At 49.3% G+C, this 13,857-nt stretch overlaps 1 protein-coding gene across 2 annotated transcripts in view; it reads left to right on the top strand.

Annotated features, from left to right (window-relative positions):
- RFTN1 (raftlin, lipid raft linker 1) overlaps positions 1-12,150 on the top strand; it is a 181,479-nt gene extending 169,329 nt beyond the window's left edge. For both annotated transcript variants that reach the window (XM_056800272.1, XM_056800273.1), the window contains exon 10: positions 9,937-12,150. In XM_056800272.1, the coding sequence (XP_056656250.1) occupies positions 9,937-10,269 (333 nt within the window). In that variant the 3' untranslated portion in view covers positions 10,270-12,150. The remainder of the gene's footprint in view (positions 1-9,936) is intronic.
- Positions 12,151-13,857: the final 1,707 nt, after the last annotated feature.

Here is a 13,857-nt window from a genome sequence, read left to right as displayed (position 1 = left end):
CTCTGTCTCCCTCTCTTCTCTGTCTCTGTCTCTCTTCTTCCTCTGTCTCTCTTCTTTCTCTGTCTCTCTCTGTCTCTCTGTCTCTCTCCCTCTTCTGTTTGTCTCTCTTCTTTCTCTGTCTCTCCTCTCTCTGTCTCTCTGTCTCTCTCTGTCTCTCTGTCTCTCTCGCTCTCTCTCTCTCTTTGTCTCTGTCTCTCTTCTTTCTCTGTCTCTCTTCTTTCTCTGTCTCTCTCTGTCTCTGTCTCTCTCTCTCTTTGTCTCTGTCTCTCTTCTTTCTCTGCCTCTCCCTCTGTCTCTTCTCTCTCTTGGTCTCTCGCTCCCTCTCTTCTCTGTCTGTCTCTCTCTCCCTTCTTTCTCTCTGCCCCCCCTTTAATTCTGAATGAAACAAATGCCAAATAAAATGAATATTTGCATATATAAATAGCACTTTTTGAAAGCCAAGGACTGGTTGGCGATTTTCTTTCTCTCCCCAGCACTTAGCACATAGTAGGTAGTTAATAAATGCTTTGGCATAGTTGACTTTGTGGAACTGAAGAAGAGAATTGTATAGGACACTGAATGTTGTGCAGATTTTGCGTCTTAAGAGAACATGTGATAGGGAGTGGATTTCCCCAGAGGGGACTGTTTATGTAGTGATTCGCAAGTGATGGTGGAAATGGGGAAAGGATGTGAAAGTGAGGCTATTTGCCAGTGTGGCTCTAGGACCTCCCAGCTGTGATGGTGGGCTGGTCCCATAATAAAGCACAGCTGATGGTGTTTCTTGTTACTGACTGAAAAAGACTTCTTCCTCTGCTCTGCACCCACATCAAAAAGTGATTGGGTGAGAGATGGGGAGGTAGAGAAAAACAAGATGGCAGGTTGGGTAGATACAGACAGAAAGGATGGATAGGTGGATAGCTAGATAGAGATGGATGGATGGACGGATGAATGGATGGATGGATGGATGGATAGAGAGAGATGGATCGATGGATGGATGAACAGATGAACGGATGGATGGACGGATGAATGGATGGATAAATGGTTAGATAAATGGTATATGGATAGATAGATTAATAAATAGATGATAGATGGATGGGTAGATGGATACATACATATGTAATAGTTAAAATAGGTTTGACAAATATAAGAATTTTTAAAAATTGTGGTCGCCATTTATAATGTCATGAGACTGTTAGTAGCTTTATCACAGCAAAATTGTGACAGTAAGAGAGGGAAATGTAGGAAAGAGAAGGATTTTCTAGCCCCACCTCTCTAAGTCAACTCCAAAGAAATCTAGCTCGCTCCCCCAACAAAGGTCCCCAGCCAGAAGAGAGGGAAGGTCTCAGCCTCCAGGTTCCAATCTCCAGGTAGAAGTCTGCGAAAGTCTCTTCCACCCAAGTGAGCCACCAACGCAGAATCCAAGACAGAATTGAATGCCTAATCCAGCTGAGCTGCCAGAAGACTGACAGGGTCCCGGAGGCTCCCACTTATACGCAGTTTTCTCCACCCATCGGCATCAATCTCCCGCTTTGCCTAGCCCTTCCCTGGGGCAGTGCTTGTGACCTTTTAGGGTTTGAACTTCCTTTTCTAGTAAAAGGACCTTGCTGCTAACGAAGGGTGAAAGGTGGGGGATTCCTGGTTCTTGATTGACTTAACTTAAAATCGACAGAGAGTTTAAATTCTCTTTCACACAGAGATACTTTGATTGATTGATTGCAACAGGATGGATGGAGAGAGACACAAATAGGTTAATAGGATGGATGGATGGATTGATACAGACAGATGGGATAGATGGACGACTAGAGAGAGACTGACAGAGCCAGGATGGATGGAAGGATGCAGACAGACAGGGTGGATGGACAGATACATGGTGGATAATCGGTGGATACGCAGATACAGGATGGATGTAGAGATGGATGGATGGGTGGATGGATCCAGGCCGGCACTCTCATCTTCTTTGGCCCCAGCCCCTCCTGGAATTAGAATCTGCTTGTGTCGGACCATTTCTGCATGGGGGAATGTTTTGTTTATGGGTAGAACCAAGAATTCCTGGAATGGCGTGTTGACCACTCATCACCTAAACCCGTCAGCACAAGTGACAATGACCTCTAGATGAAAGAGTCAAAGGCCTGACTGTTTTTGGTAGGAAAAATAGTAGAAGGGGAAGAAGGCACTTTGGCCCCCACCCAAAGTATATTGGTGGAGAAGGGGCCAGAAGACCTTTAATTTTGGAATAATACATCCTATCTGCCCCGAGGAAGGCCACAAAATAGCCCCTTTCTTCTCCCAGGCCAGAGTTGACCATTTGGCTCACTGATGACTTTGAGGGGAAAAGGTAGAGGCTTTAGGAAAAACCAGGCCAAGAAGACCATATAGATGTCAAGCCAGAATTCAGTCAGTCAGTCAACACACAGAGCACCTACTATGTGCCAGTCACCCTTTGAGGTCCTAGGGATAAAAAGTAAAAAATGAGACACTCCCCACCCTCAAGGAACTCACATTCTATTGGTGAGGATCAATATAGACATAGAAAACTAACGTTGATTGCTGCAAAGCATCCCCGGGACATTCCACTAGAAACTTTCTTCCAAGGTGACATCAGACCATTAGCGATTCTTTCAGTGGGTCGCCATTCAACCAGTCCTGAATCCACTCCTCCGCAGGGAAGACTGAGCATCCTTTGGATGGGAAGCTTTTCTGTTGGGTGTATTCCTAAACTGAGACTTAGAGCGACTGTTCGTGACCTCCAGACTGAAGAGTCTGACCTGCATCTCTCCAACTTTCCCACAAGATTAGCCTGGGAAACTCTGAATGTAAATCATCTACAAGCCACAGATGGGAACAGCTTGGTGACTACTGGATGAAGAGCTAGACCTAGAGATGGGATGTTCTGGGTTCAAATCTTGCCTGTGTGACCCTGGACAAGTCACTTAACCTCCCCTTGCCTAGCTCTTACCTTTCTGCCTTGGAACAAATGCTTACTATTGATTCCTAGATGGAAAGTAAGGGTTTCAAAACATCAAACAAACAACACCCCTCCAAGGCACAGCACCTGACCCCATATTCATAGAGGGTTCTGTGCTATCACTTTTGATACCAAGCCCCGTTTGAGGTAGGTGCTGTCGCCATCCCCATTTAAAGATGAGGAAACTGAGGCTTTGTGATCCAGCCAAATCTGCCTTCTCTCTGCTCCACACAGATGAAGACACTTTATCCCTTGGGCTTCTGCCTTCATTGTGGCCCTCCCTTATCCCCAGAATGTGTTTCTTCCTTGCTTCTGCCCCATAGAGTTCCTCTTTCCCTTTAAGAGGCCATTCAGGCGCCATCTTGGATGTGGAATCATTCTTGATTTCCCCAGTCTTTCCTAGTCTTCTATTTAACAACATGAGAGTATTTTGTGATGTAGTCATTTTTTTCAGTCATGTCCAACTCATTTGGGTCTGCACGGATGGACCTCGGCGTCAATTCTTGGGGTATTTCCACATGGAAGTCAAAACTGAAGAGGAGTGCCAAGAATGGCCCATTGAGAATTGGCCTTTGACTGCCTTCAAGTCGCCATTCTTTGCTGAGGACTTTCCGGTGGGGAGAGAAATAGAGTCCCTGGGAGCACCGGGATGAGGAGGCTGTTGTTTTTTAAGCCAACACTCAATCCCCTCTGCGGTTAATCAGTGGCTTCTCTAACACTTGAGAAATCTTGGCTCTGGCAGAACTATTCTCTGGGGAGACAGATTCCCAGACAGTTTTAAAAACCTGTGAATAAAATCCATTAACCTCACCTGACGGAGGACTCCTGGACACACGGTGGTGTCATCAAGTGAAACTAAAAGATGAAGAAGAAGGAAAAACACAAAACCACTTTCTTTCTGAATTAAAGAGCTCCGATTCTTCGGGATTGACCAAAGAGGTCCGAATGCCTCCAGGATGGGGGAAAAGCTCTTGCTTGGAACTCGGCCGTCTCTTGTTCTTGTGAATTGGTGGAGCTCTCAGAGAGTCCTTTGTGCTGGTTAAAATAGAGAGTAAAACCTCTGAATTGAAGTATCTGCTTTTAAGATAGATTTGCAAAAAAGCAGCACATTACAAAGCCCTAAATCTGTTTAAAAAAAAAAAATATGAGATAAAGCTGCTCGTCTTTTTTTTTCCTTGGGAAACCTCTTTAGAAAAGTCGTTGGATTTTAAAGAAGCATTTAGTAAAAAAAAATAAAAATGAAGCATTTAGCACATAGTAGGCTTTTAATACATGTTTATTGACTAGCTGAGTGCCTGACTGGGATATGTAGAATTTTAGATTTCAAGCTGCAAGGGTCCATGGAGGTCATTTTATCCAAGTCCCTCTCTTTTTTACTGTTGAGGAAACCGAGACTTGGAGAGATAGGATTTGCCTGAGGACTCACAAAGAGGGAATCATCTTAGATTAAAAGCTGGAAGGAAGTCAAGTGGAGGATGAATCTGGCGACAGCATGGTCCTTTACTTCTCTAGTATTGACTATTAGACTATCTTATTTTTTAAAAAGCTTAACATTAAAAAAACTCCTTTTAAAAAATAATCATTTTGTTAAACTATCATCTTTAAAAAAAAATAGACTCTCAATTTCTTCATCAGTAACAACTGTTAAGACAGAAGGGCAGAGGCTAGCCAAATGGGGTTAAGTGACTTCCCTGGGGTCACACAGCTAAGAGATTTGAACTCACCTGATGCTCTATCCATGGTGCCACGTAGCTGCCCCTGACCATAAACCATCATTGGCAAGGGTCTTCACCACCTGTCTGGAGTACTGTGATAAATACCAACATCTTTAAATATGAAAGGAACCAGAAGGTCTTCCCTGGAGATCTGTGGAAGGATGTGGGACCCAACGGCTGCTCTGCCTTGATTTCTCAGTGACTCAAGGAGTCGTGGAATCACGGTGGAATTATTTATACAAACTCTAACCCCCCCCCCCAATGAATGAGCATCTAATCCCTGCTTGGAGACCCCCAGAGAGATGCAGGAGAAGAGTGGGATGAGAAGTCACAGTTAGGGAATTATCCCCGATGTGAAGCCCAGATTTGCTGACTTTCACCTTCGACAGTTACTCCTCGTTCTTCCCTTTGGGATCGTCCTGCAAAGCTATGATAGCTTTCTGATAGAGCTGTGGTGCGAGTTGGGTCCCCCTTTCCGACCTCCTCAGGCTTCTCCCTGCTAACCCTCCCCAGTTGCTTCATCCTGTCTTCATATACCGTGGTGTCAAGTGCCTTCACCATCCCGGCTGCCCTCCTGGAACTGACCAGTGACCCCATCCCCTTGTGGCACCCCAGATGGATGGGACCCGGATGGGGGCAGGGCACTTCGACTCCCTCTCTGAGCAGCTCACATCCTTCTTAGCACAGACCAAGATTTATCTGTAGCTTTTGGGAAAACCCCTTATTGGTTCCAAGACAGAAGAGCAGGAAGGGCTGGGCTAGTCATGCGCCTTCTGTCCGCGGCTCCGGACACCTCCCCAAGATTGGAAGAGACATTCGGATGGAGGGAGTTTTCTCGGAAGGATTTTTCTAGGCTGATTCCATGATGGATTTGGTCCAAAAAAGAAAATTTGACAAGCAAGATGAGAGCGACGGTCCCATCCGAGAGTACGCAGACCCCCGGCGGAGAAGACGCACTTTATTTCTCTATATTTCCCCCAAACGTACCATGGATTTCCCAGAAGCACCCTCTGCTTTTACAGCGGGTGTCTGACACAGAGAAGCCTCCCCATGGTGTCAGGCAGCTGGCAGGGAGTCCAGAAGCCTCTTGTCAGACGAGGAAACTCCGGGCCAGAGAAGTCAGTGTCGCCGATGAGTGCGAGACCCCTCGCTTTGCAGGTGAGGATGGCCAGCCCCAGAGGGGAAGCAACTCGGCTCCGGCCCTCTAGGAAGGGATGGAGGCTGCGAGAGAGGCCGGGCTCCCCCAGAACCTCCAGAACCACTGGACCTCCCCGGGTTCCTTCCCACTTTCCCAGGAAGTGGCCAGACCTCGAGGCTGCTCTGATTTCCCTCCTCACCACTGCGTGTTGGAGTTTTTCACTTCCATAAACACGGGAGGAAGAAAGGTTTTGAGGCCGCAGCCAGAGGAAATGCCCATGGTGGAAACTGTAAACGCCTCTGCACATGCGGTGATGGCGGGACCCGGACTGTCAGGAAAGGAACCCCCAGCCGTGCGAGCCCCCTTCCAGCCCGGAGCGGGGGGGGGGCCCTGGGGGGGCACTCTCGGCCCGTGGTGCCCCCCGCTTCGCCGCCCTCGGCCACACCATCCAGCCGAGCTTGGGAGGCGTCCCTGGGAGAACCGCGACTTTAAAGCCAGAGACCCTCCCCGGGGCTTCTCCAGAAACACTTTGAAAACCACTTCTGTAGAATTAGCCCCCTTCCGAATCCTCTGTTTTGTTTCACTTTCTTCTTGTTCCTGTTGTGTTTTGTGCATCTTGCTGAAACAGGCTCCTGGGCTCTGGAAGACTGGCCTGCAGCACAAAAGGGGTTCAGAACCCCCCTCCAGGAAGCCTGTCTAGGCCAGCTCCTCTCCCCCAATTTTACTGAGGAGAGCATCGAGGCCCAGCTCGGACAGGACAGAGGCAGAATTCCCATCCAGGACCTCGGACTCTCCATCCAGCGTCCCTTCCTCTCCAGGTTGACGTGTGGATTGAGCATCGGCTCTGGGACGTCACTCATCCCTCGGCGAGCGCTGTAGAGGGCCGGAACAGGAGCTCTGAGCCTGGCCGGTGTGCCCTGGCCCCATCCAGGGATCCAGAGACAGGAATACAGTCACCCCCGCCCCAGGGAGCTGCCGTTTTGTTGGGGCATTCTCGCCCAGAACCTGTAGAAGGTAGAAAGGAAGGGCCTGGAGGCCTCTTGGGAGTCCACAGAATTGCTGTCTGGTCCAGAAATTCTCTGGGCCTCAGTTTCTTCATCTGTAAAATGAAGGGGTGAGACAAGGAGGCAGGGCTCTCCGACTCCAAACCCTTTGGGGCAACAGGACCCCAGAGACCCCGATCTTACAGTACCCAGGACACGCAGACAACTCCTTTCAACGTCTCTTGGTGGGATGAGTTGGCGTTGGCTTATTTTACACAGTGTGGCCTCCTTGTCCTCATCTCTGGGATGGACTCATCCTACGTGGATCCGAGGAGGGACCTTTGAGGCCATCTAATCCAATTCTTCCTTTTAAAAACCTGATTTTTTAATCAAACGAGGGATTTCCTTGATGTAGGCATCTCCTCGAGAGGAGTCTCCTTTTTTCCAGAAGAGGAAACCGAGGCTTACAAAGGTTTGCTGACTTGTGGTTGAGCTGGGGTTTGGGCTTGGGCCCGTGCCACGAATTCCACAGAGCTGCGTTTGGATTTGCATTTTTGGTAGACTCACCAGAGCATGAAGGCCTCAAACCCTTTTTGTTTTGTTTTGTTTGTTAAATTAAGTTTGTTTCAGTTAAAATATTTATTTTTTCTCTTTCCTCCCTTCCCCTCACTGGGGGAAAAAACCCCCAACAAAACCCTTGTAGCAAATATGCATTTCAAGCAAAACAAATTCCCACATTAGCCGGGTCCAAAGAATGTGGCTCTCATCCTGCAGCTTGAGTCCATCATTTCTCTGTCATCACTGGTGAGCGAGCATGCCCCCCCCCCCAGCCCCTCATCATCATTACATGGGAGGAATGAATGTCTTCTGTGGGACTGGGGGGGGCATATACATACATACATACATACATACATATGCATATATTAAATGCTCTGTGATAAACAGGATCAGGTGTGTGTGCACACATATACATACACATGTACACGTGCATATGTGTGTCTCTAAATCTCATGGAGTACTTATTCTTGAAACTGAAATCAGGAATGAAAAAACGTGTGGAGAGATGGATGGGTGGGTGGATGGATCAATCAGTGGATACATGAGTAACTATATGGATGGATCAATGGATAACTTTAGATGGATGGATGGAGAACTATGTAGGGAGATAGAAAGATGGAGAGATATGTATGGATAGATGAGTATGGATGGATGGACGAATGGATGGAAGGATAACTAGGGAGATAGAAAGATGAACAGATATGGATGGATGAATGGATGGATGAATAACTATATGGATGGATAGATAAATGGATGGATAGAAGGATAACTATGTAGGTAGAAAGATGAACAGATATGGATGGATGGATGGATGGATGGATGCATAACTTTATGGATGAATGGATAATTTTAGATGAATTGATGGATAGATTGATGACTCTGGATGGATGGATGGAGAACTATGTAGGGAGATAGAAAGATGGAGAGATATGGATGGATAGATGAGTAACTATGGATGGATGGATGAATAGATGGAAGGATAACTAGGGAGATAGAAAGATGAACAGATATGGATGGATGAATGTATGGATGAGTAACTATATGGATGGATTAAATGGATGGATAGATAAATGGATGGATGGAAGGATAACTATGTAGGTAGAAAGATAAACAAATATGGATGGATGGATGCATAACTTTATGGATGAAAGGATAATTTTAGATGGATTGATGGATAGATTGATGACTCAGTGAATGGATGGAAAACTATGTAGGGAGATAGAAAGATGGAGAGATATGGATACCTGGATGGATGACTGGCTGAATAGATAGGCAGATAAATGGATGGATAAATAGGTGGATAACTATTTAGGTGGACAGATGGATGGATGGATAGATGGTAACTAGATGGATGGTCAGATAACTGTCCATATGTAGATAGAAAGATGGACGGATTGATAGATATGAGTGTCTGTGTGTGTTTGTGTGTATGTATGCCTTTCCCTGTGCCTGGAGTGTTCTCCCTCCTCATCTCTACCTACGGATTTCTCTGGCTTTCTTTAAGGTCCCAACTAAAATTCTGTCTTCTTTGGGAAGCCTTTCCCCACCTCTCTTCATTCTGATGCCTTCTCGGTGTTCCTTATTTCCCATCTGTCCCGTTTCTAGCTTGCTCTGTATATATTTGTTTGCGTGTTGTTCACCGTTAGGTGGGAAGCTGCTTGGGGTAGGAATCCTCTTTTGCCTCTTCCTGGGTCCGCAGGGCCTAGCGCAGTGCCTGGCACTTAGTAGGGGCTTAACAGATGTTTATTGATTGGTTGGTTCTCTTTCTGGAGTCTGGTCAGTTGTGTGAATGAGTGTGGCAGCTTCCTCGTCTTCTTCCTCAGTGGGCAGCGGATGGCCGAGGCTTGGTGAGAGGCTGCTGGGTACCGCCTGAGGCTTCTGAAAGGGACCCCCTTTCTTCTGCTTGGGGGCAGGGCAGGAGGCTGCGGGGGCTCTGGGTCGGGCATCCTCTCCCACTTCCAGGCCCTTGACCTTTCCTTGCCTTCCCCCTTGCCTCACTGGGCCCGTCTGGAGCTTTGCTTCTCCCTGGCCTGACCCTGCTGGGGCCACGGCAGCAGGAACAGCTGCTGACTTGCTGGCTCCATTGCACGGTCCCCCGGGCCACCCCGGCCGGCCCGTTTTCTTCGTCTCTGCCAGGGCGGAATGTCTGCCAGGCTTTTGTGGCTTATTACCTCAGCCCCGAACTATTCCCCGTGAAGAAAGCGGAGCCCCCAGAGCGGCGGCGAGGACGCCCCCCCCCACCCCCTTTGTGGGAGCCCCTTTCAGAAACGACACCCAGAAAGTCTGTTAAAATCAAGTCACTGTAAGACGGCGCAGAGCCCGAGGCCGGGCTTTTGTGGCGTCCTGGAAGGCGCCCTTATTCTCCAGTCCCAGGCTCCGTCTGTCCGTCCGTCCGGGGGCAGGGCTGGGCTCCTGGCTCGGTTCCTTCACGCGCAGAGTGAGAGGCCGACTCGCGGTCTCTGCGCTTCCTCATCTACACGGGTTCGGGATATTTAGGCCGTGGGCAAATAGATTCTCCGCGAGTAACCCTGCCATGGGCAGGGGAGCAGCATGCGCATGCGCGCCCGCGGCCTTTCTGAACGCCTCTCTCTTCCCCAGTTTCAGTGGCGCTTCTCCCGCGAGGACGTGCACTCCCGGCAGCTGAGGAAATCCAAGTCTAAGCGAGGCGCCCGCGAGAAGCAGAAAGTGGAAGAAAATGAGAAGAGCGTGGAAGAGCCGCTTCCCAACGCGGGAGATGCGGGCAACTGCGTGGCTGCCTCAAACCCCCCGGATGGGGTCACGAGTGAGGAGGGGGCCAAGGGAGGCCCCGAGGAGGCGGACGGGGTTCTGCTGGGAGCTGGAGGCGGTCCGGGCCTGGAGGGCGAGGAGCACCGGGAGGGGGGGGCTGCAGAGGCCGCTGCCACGGAGCCCCCCGCGCCCAGGGACATCTGACTCAAAGCCGTGTTCCCCGAGTCGAGATGAGTTTGGCCGAGCCCCAAGCGGCGCCATGTGCCGCGCTTGGCCTTCGGTGTTCCCTTCAGGAGCCGATGCCTCACTCCTTTAGCCGCCAGGTGGCCCTGCCTTGTTCCTGCGCATATGTTTGCAATGTCTTCTGAGGCCACAGTCCGGGCCCTTTGTCTGGCGTCCGGCCCCTCCCCCGGAAGCCCTCGGCTCTCCTTTTCCTGGGGCGGAAGTAATCCCCCCCAACCTTGGAGGCCTTGAGGAAAGCCTCGGGGGTCGGCCAACCCCTCCCCCCATTGTTCTCTGCCTTCTGAGGCCTCCTTGTTTCCCTGTCCGTCAGAGCTCTGGCAAAATGGCACCAGGCAAAGAGCGGGACCCCCTTCCTTGTGGGGACGAAAAGCGGTTTCTGTTTGCTCCCCTGTCGCGGGAGGCCATCCCCGGGCTGGTTGTGTCGGTGCCCCAGAAGAGGCTCCTGTGTCCGTGTGTCCAGCCGCACACCCGTGCTTTGCGATACCCTGTGGAGCTCCGCCGTGTCTGGCGTCCCGTCTTGTCCAGAAAGCCTCCTTCAGCCTCGCCACAAACGTTCAGACCGCATTTACCCAGATGGCAGCCGGCCTTTCCTTCCTTGTTGGTTACGTGAAGCAATAAATCACCCTTGAGGTCCGCGTGCTGTTGAGTATTGGTTATTTATCGTGCCCCCAGGAAGCCTCCCTCCCGCTCCCGCCCCACAGAGCCCGCATCGGCCTTTCTGCAAGAGCCCCACGTTCTGTCTTAGAAGCGATACTGTGTCCTGGCTCCGGGAGGCAGAAGAGCCGTCAGGGCTAGGCAAAGGGGTGAAGGGACTTGTCCAGGGTCACCCAGCTGGGAAGGGTCTGAAGCCAGAGTGGAACCCAGGACCTCCCATCTTCTCTAGGCCCGGCTCTATCCACTGAGCCACCTGGCCCTCCCTACAAGGCTCTAAACACCTACAAGTCATGGGAGGAGGTGAGAAGAAAAGGGAGCCCATGCGGAAAGCATCTCTGGGTCGCCCAGCTGGCAGAGAAGGAGCTCCCCTGCCTACTGGGTGCCGCCATCTTTCCTGGCTTGTTGGTGGCTCTAGGGGGCTTGGTCCATAGACCAAAGGGGAGGAAAGCATCTCTGGGTCGCCCAGCTGGCAGAGAAGGAGCTCCCCTGCCTACTGGGTGCCGCCATCTTTCCTGGCTTGTTGGTGGCTCTAGGGGGCTTGGTCCATAGACCAAAGGGGAGGAAAGCATCTCTGGGTCGCCCAGCTGGCAGAGAAGGAGCTCCCCTGCCTACTGGGTGCCGCCATCTTTCCTGGCTTGTTGGTGGCTCTAGGGGGCTTGGTCCAGAGACCAAAGGGGAAGAAAGCATCCCTGGGCCACCAGCTGGCAGAGAAGGAGCTCCCCTGCCTACTAGGTGCCGCCATCTTTCCTGGCTTGTTGGTGGCTCTAGGAGGCTTGGTCCAGAGACCAAAGGGGAAGACGGAGGAAAGAGGTGGAAGTGGCAGACAAATGGCTTGGGGAGGGAGCAGTGCTGAAAAGGACAGCCTCTGGGGATTGAGGGCAGTCCTGTTGGCAAGCTTATTAAAATGTACATATTTGTAATATATTTTTTATAGAAGAGACCCAACCCGCTTCAATATATGTTGCATGCTGCCAGGTTTTTTGTTTTCCCATTTGAATTGTGAGCTGGCTTCCTTTTACTCTGGGGAGCTCAAAAAGAGGTTTGGGGGGGCCTCTAATGAAAAGAGGTGGGGTGGGAAAATCTGTTTGGGCTGCATTTCTCCCCCATGCCATTTCCCCAGAAGGATGTTATTGTGTTTAGTATCTGTACAGTACCTTGGCTCAATAAAATATTACCTCTTGGTGCAAACCTCCTGTGTTCCCGGTTTTCTGTATAAAATCATGACTCCAAAACCACCACTACTTTACAGGGCTCAGAAAAGGCTGACATTTCTGTTTTCAGCCCATTCTGGATAATGGTACTTTGGGTCAGTTGGCTTAAATCATTCCCTTTCATGCACAATAACAAGCCTAACATTCTTTCAGTAATTAAATAACATTTATTTTGGTCCCACCTGCCATTAAAAAACAAAAGCCCAACAACAACATGCCAGAACTGTAACTAATTTAGTTAGGCTTGGGAATTTATTTCAGTTGCCAAATCATTTCCAAATGATACTCCCCCTCTGCACTCACTCTGTCCCCTTCCAGGTCGATTGCCACAACCTCAACTCAACGTGGCCTAATCAGTCCATAAACATTTAGTTCAAGATCTACTATGTGCCAGGCACTGTGTCAAGTCTGATGGAGAAGAACCCCAGTTTGGAGTCGGGAGGAATTGGATTCAAACATTCTTTCAACCCCTCACTATCTGTGATTTTGGACAAACCAGCTGACTCCACAAACATTTGTTGAAATGCCTACTATGTGCCAGATACTGTGTTTGGCCTTAGGATTAATAGACACATGATTGAGAGAAAGGGATTTTAGATATAGGTAGTTATAGGTAGATTGGATGGATGGATGATGGATGGATGGATGGGTGGATGGATGGATAGGTAGATGGGTGGATCAGTGGGTAGGTGAATAAATGGATAGATGAAGGGGTGTTTGGGTACTTAGATGAGTGGATGGATGGATGGATGGATAGATGGATGGATAGATGTATAGATAGGTAGATGGGTGGATCAGTGGGTAGGTGAATAAATGGATAGATGAAGGGGTGTTTGGGTACTTAGATGAGTGGATGGATGGATGGATAGATGGATGGATAGATGTATAGATAGGTAGATGGGTGGATCAGTGGGTAGGTGAATAAATGGATAGATGAAGGGGTGTTTGGATACATAGATGAGTGGATGGATGGATGGATGGATGGATGGATGGATGGATGGATGGATGGATGGATGGATGGATGGGTGGATGGATGGATAGGTAGATGGGTGGATCAGTGGGTAGGTGAATAAATGGATAGATGAAGGGGTGTTTGGATACATAGATGAGTGGATGGATGGATGGATAGATGGATGGATGGGTGGGTGGATGGATGGATAGGTAGATGGGTGGATTAGTGGGTAGGTGAATAAATGGATAGATGAATGGGTGGTTGGGTGGATGGGTGATTGGATAGATAGATGAGTGGATAGTTGGATGGATGGATGGATAGGTGGATTCGTGGGAAGGTGGATAGGTGGAGGGGTAGATGGATGGAAGTAGGCAGGTAATAGGTAGGACAATAGCTACATATATATACATTGAGGATTTAAGCACCTGTCATGTACCAGGCATTGTACTAAACAGACAAAAACAGCCTCAAGAGCCTACAATCCACATGAAGAGAGCAAAACTCTCTGGAGCTCAGTTTCCTCATTTATAACATTCTCAGGTTAGGGGCTGCCCTCAGGTTAGGGGCTGTCCACTTTTTCCACAACGTCTGCCATACAGCAAATGCTAACTAGATGATTCGTTTGGATGAAGTGCTCTGTGTGATCTTGGGCACGTTCCAACCTCTCCGTGCCTCAGTTCCCTCATCTGCAAAATGAGAAGTTGGACTAGAAGTTTAAGAAACCTAGTGCCC

Source organism: Monodelphis domestica, chromosome 5, assembly GCF_027887165.1.
Source record: "Monodelphis domestica isolate mMonDom1 chromosome 5, mMonDom1.pri, whole genome shotgun sequence".
Classification (NCBI taxonomy): domain Eukaryota; kingdom Metazoa; phylum Chordata; class Mammalia; order Didelphimorphia; family Didelphidae; genus Monodelphis; species Monodelphis domestica.
The sequence above is the reverse complement of the archived record's forward strand: the minus strand, read 5'-3'. Positions and strand labels throughout refer to the sequence as shown.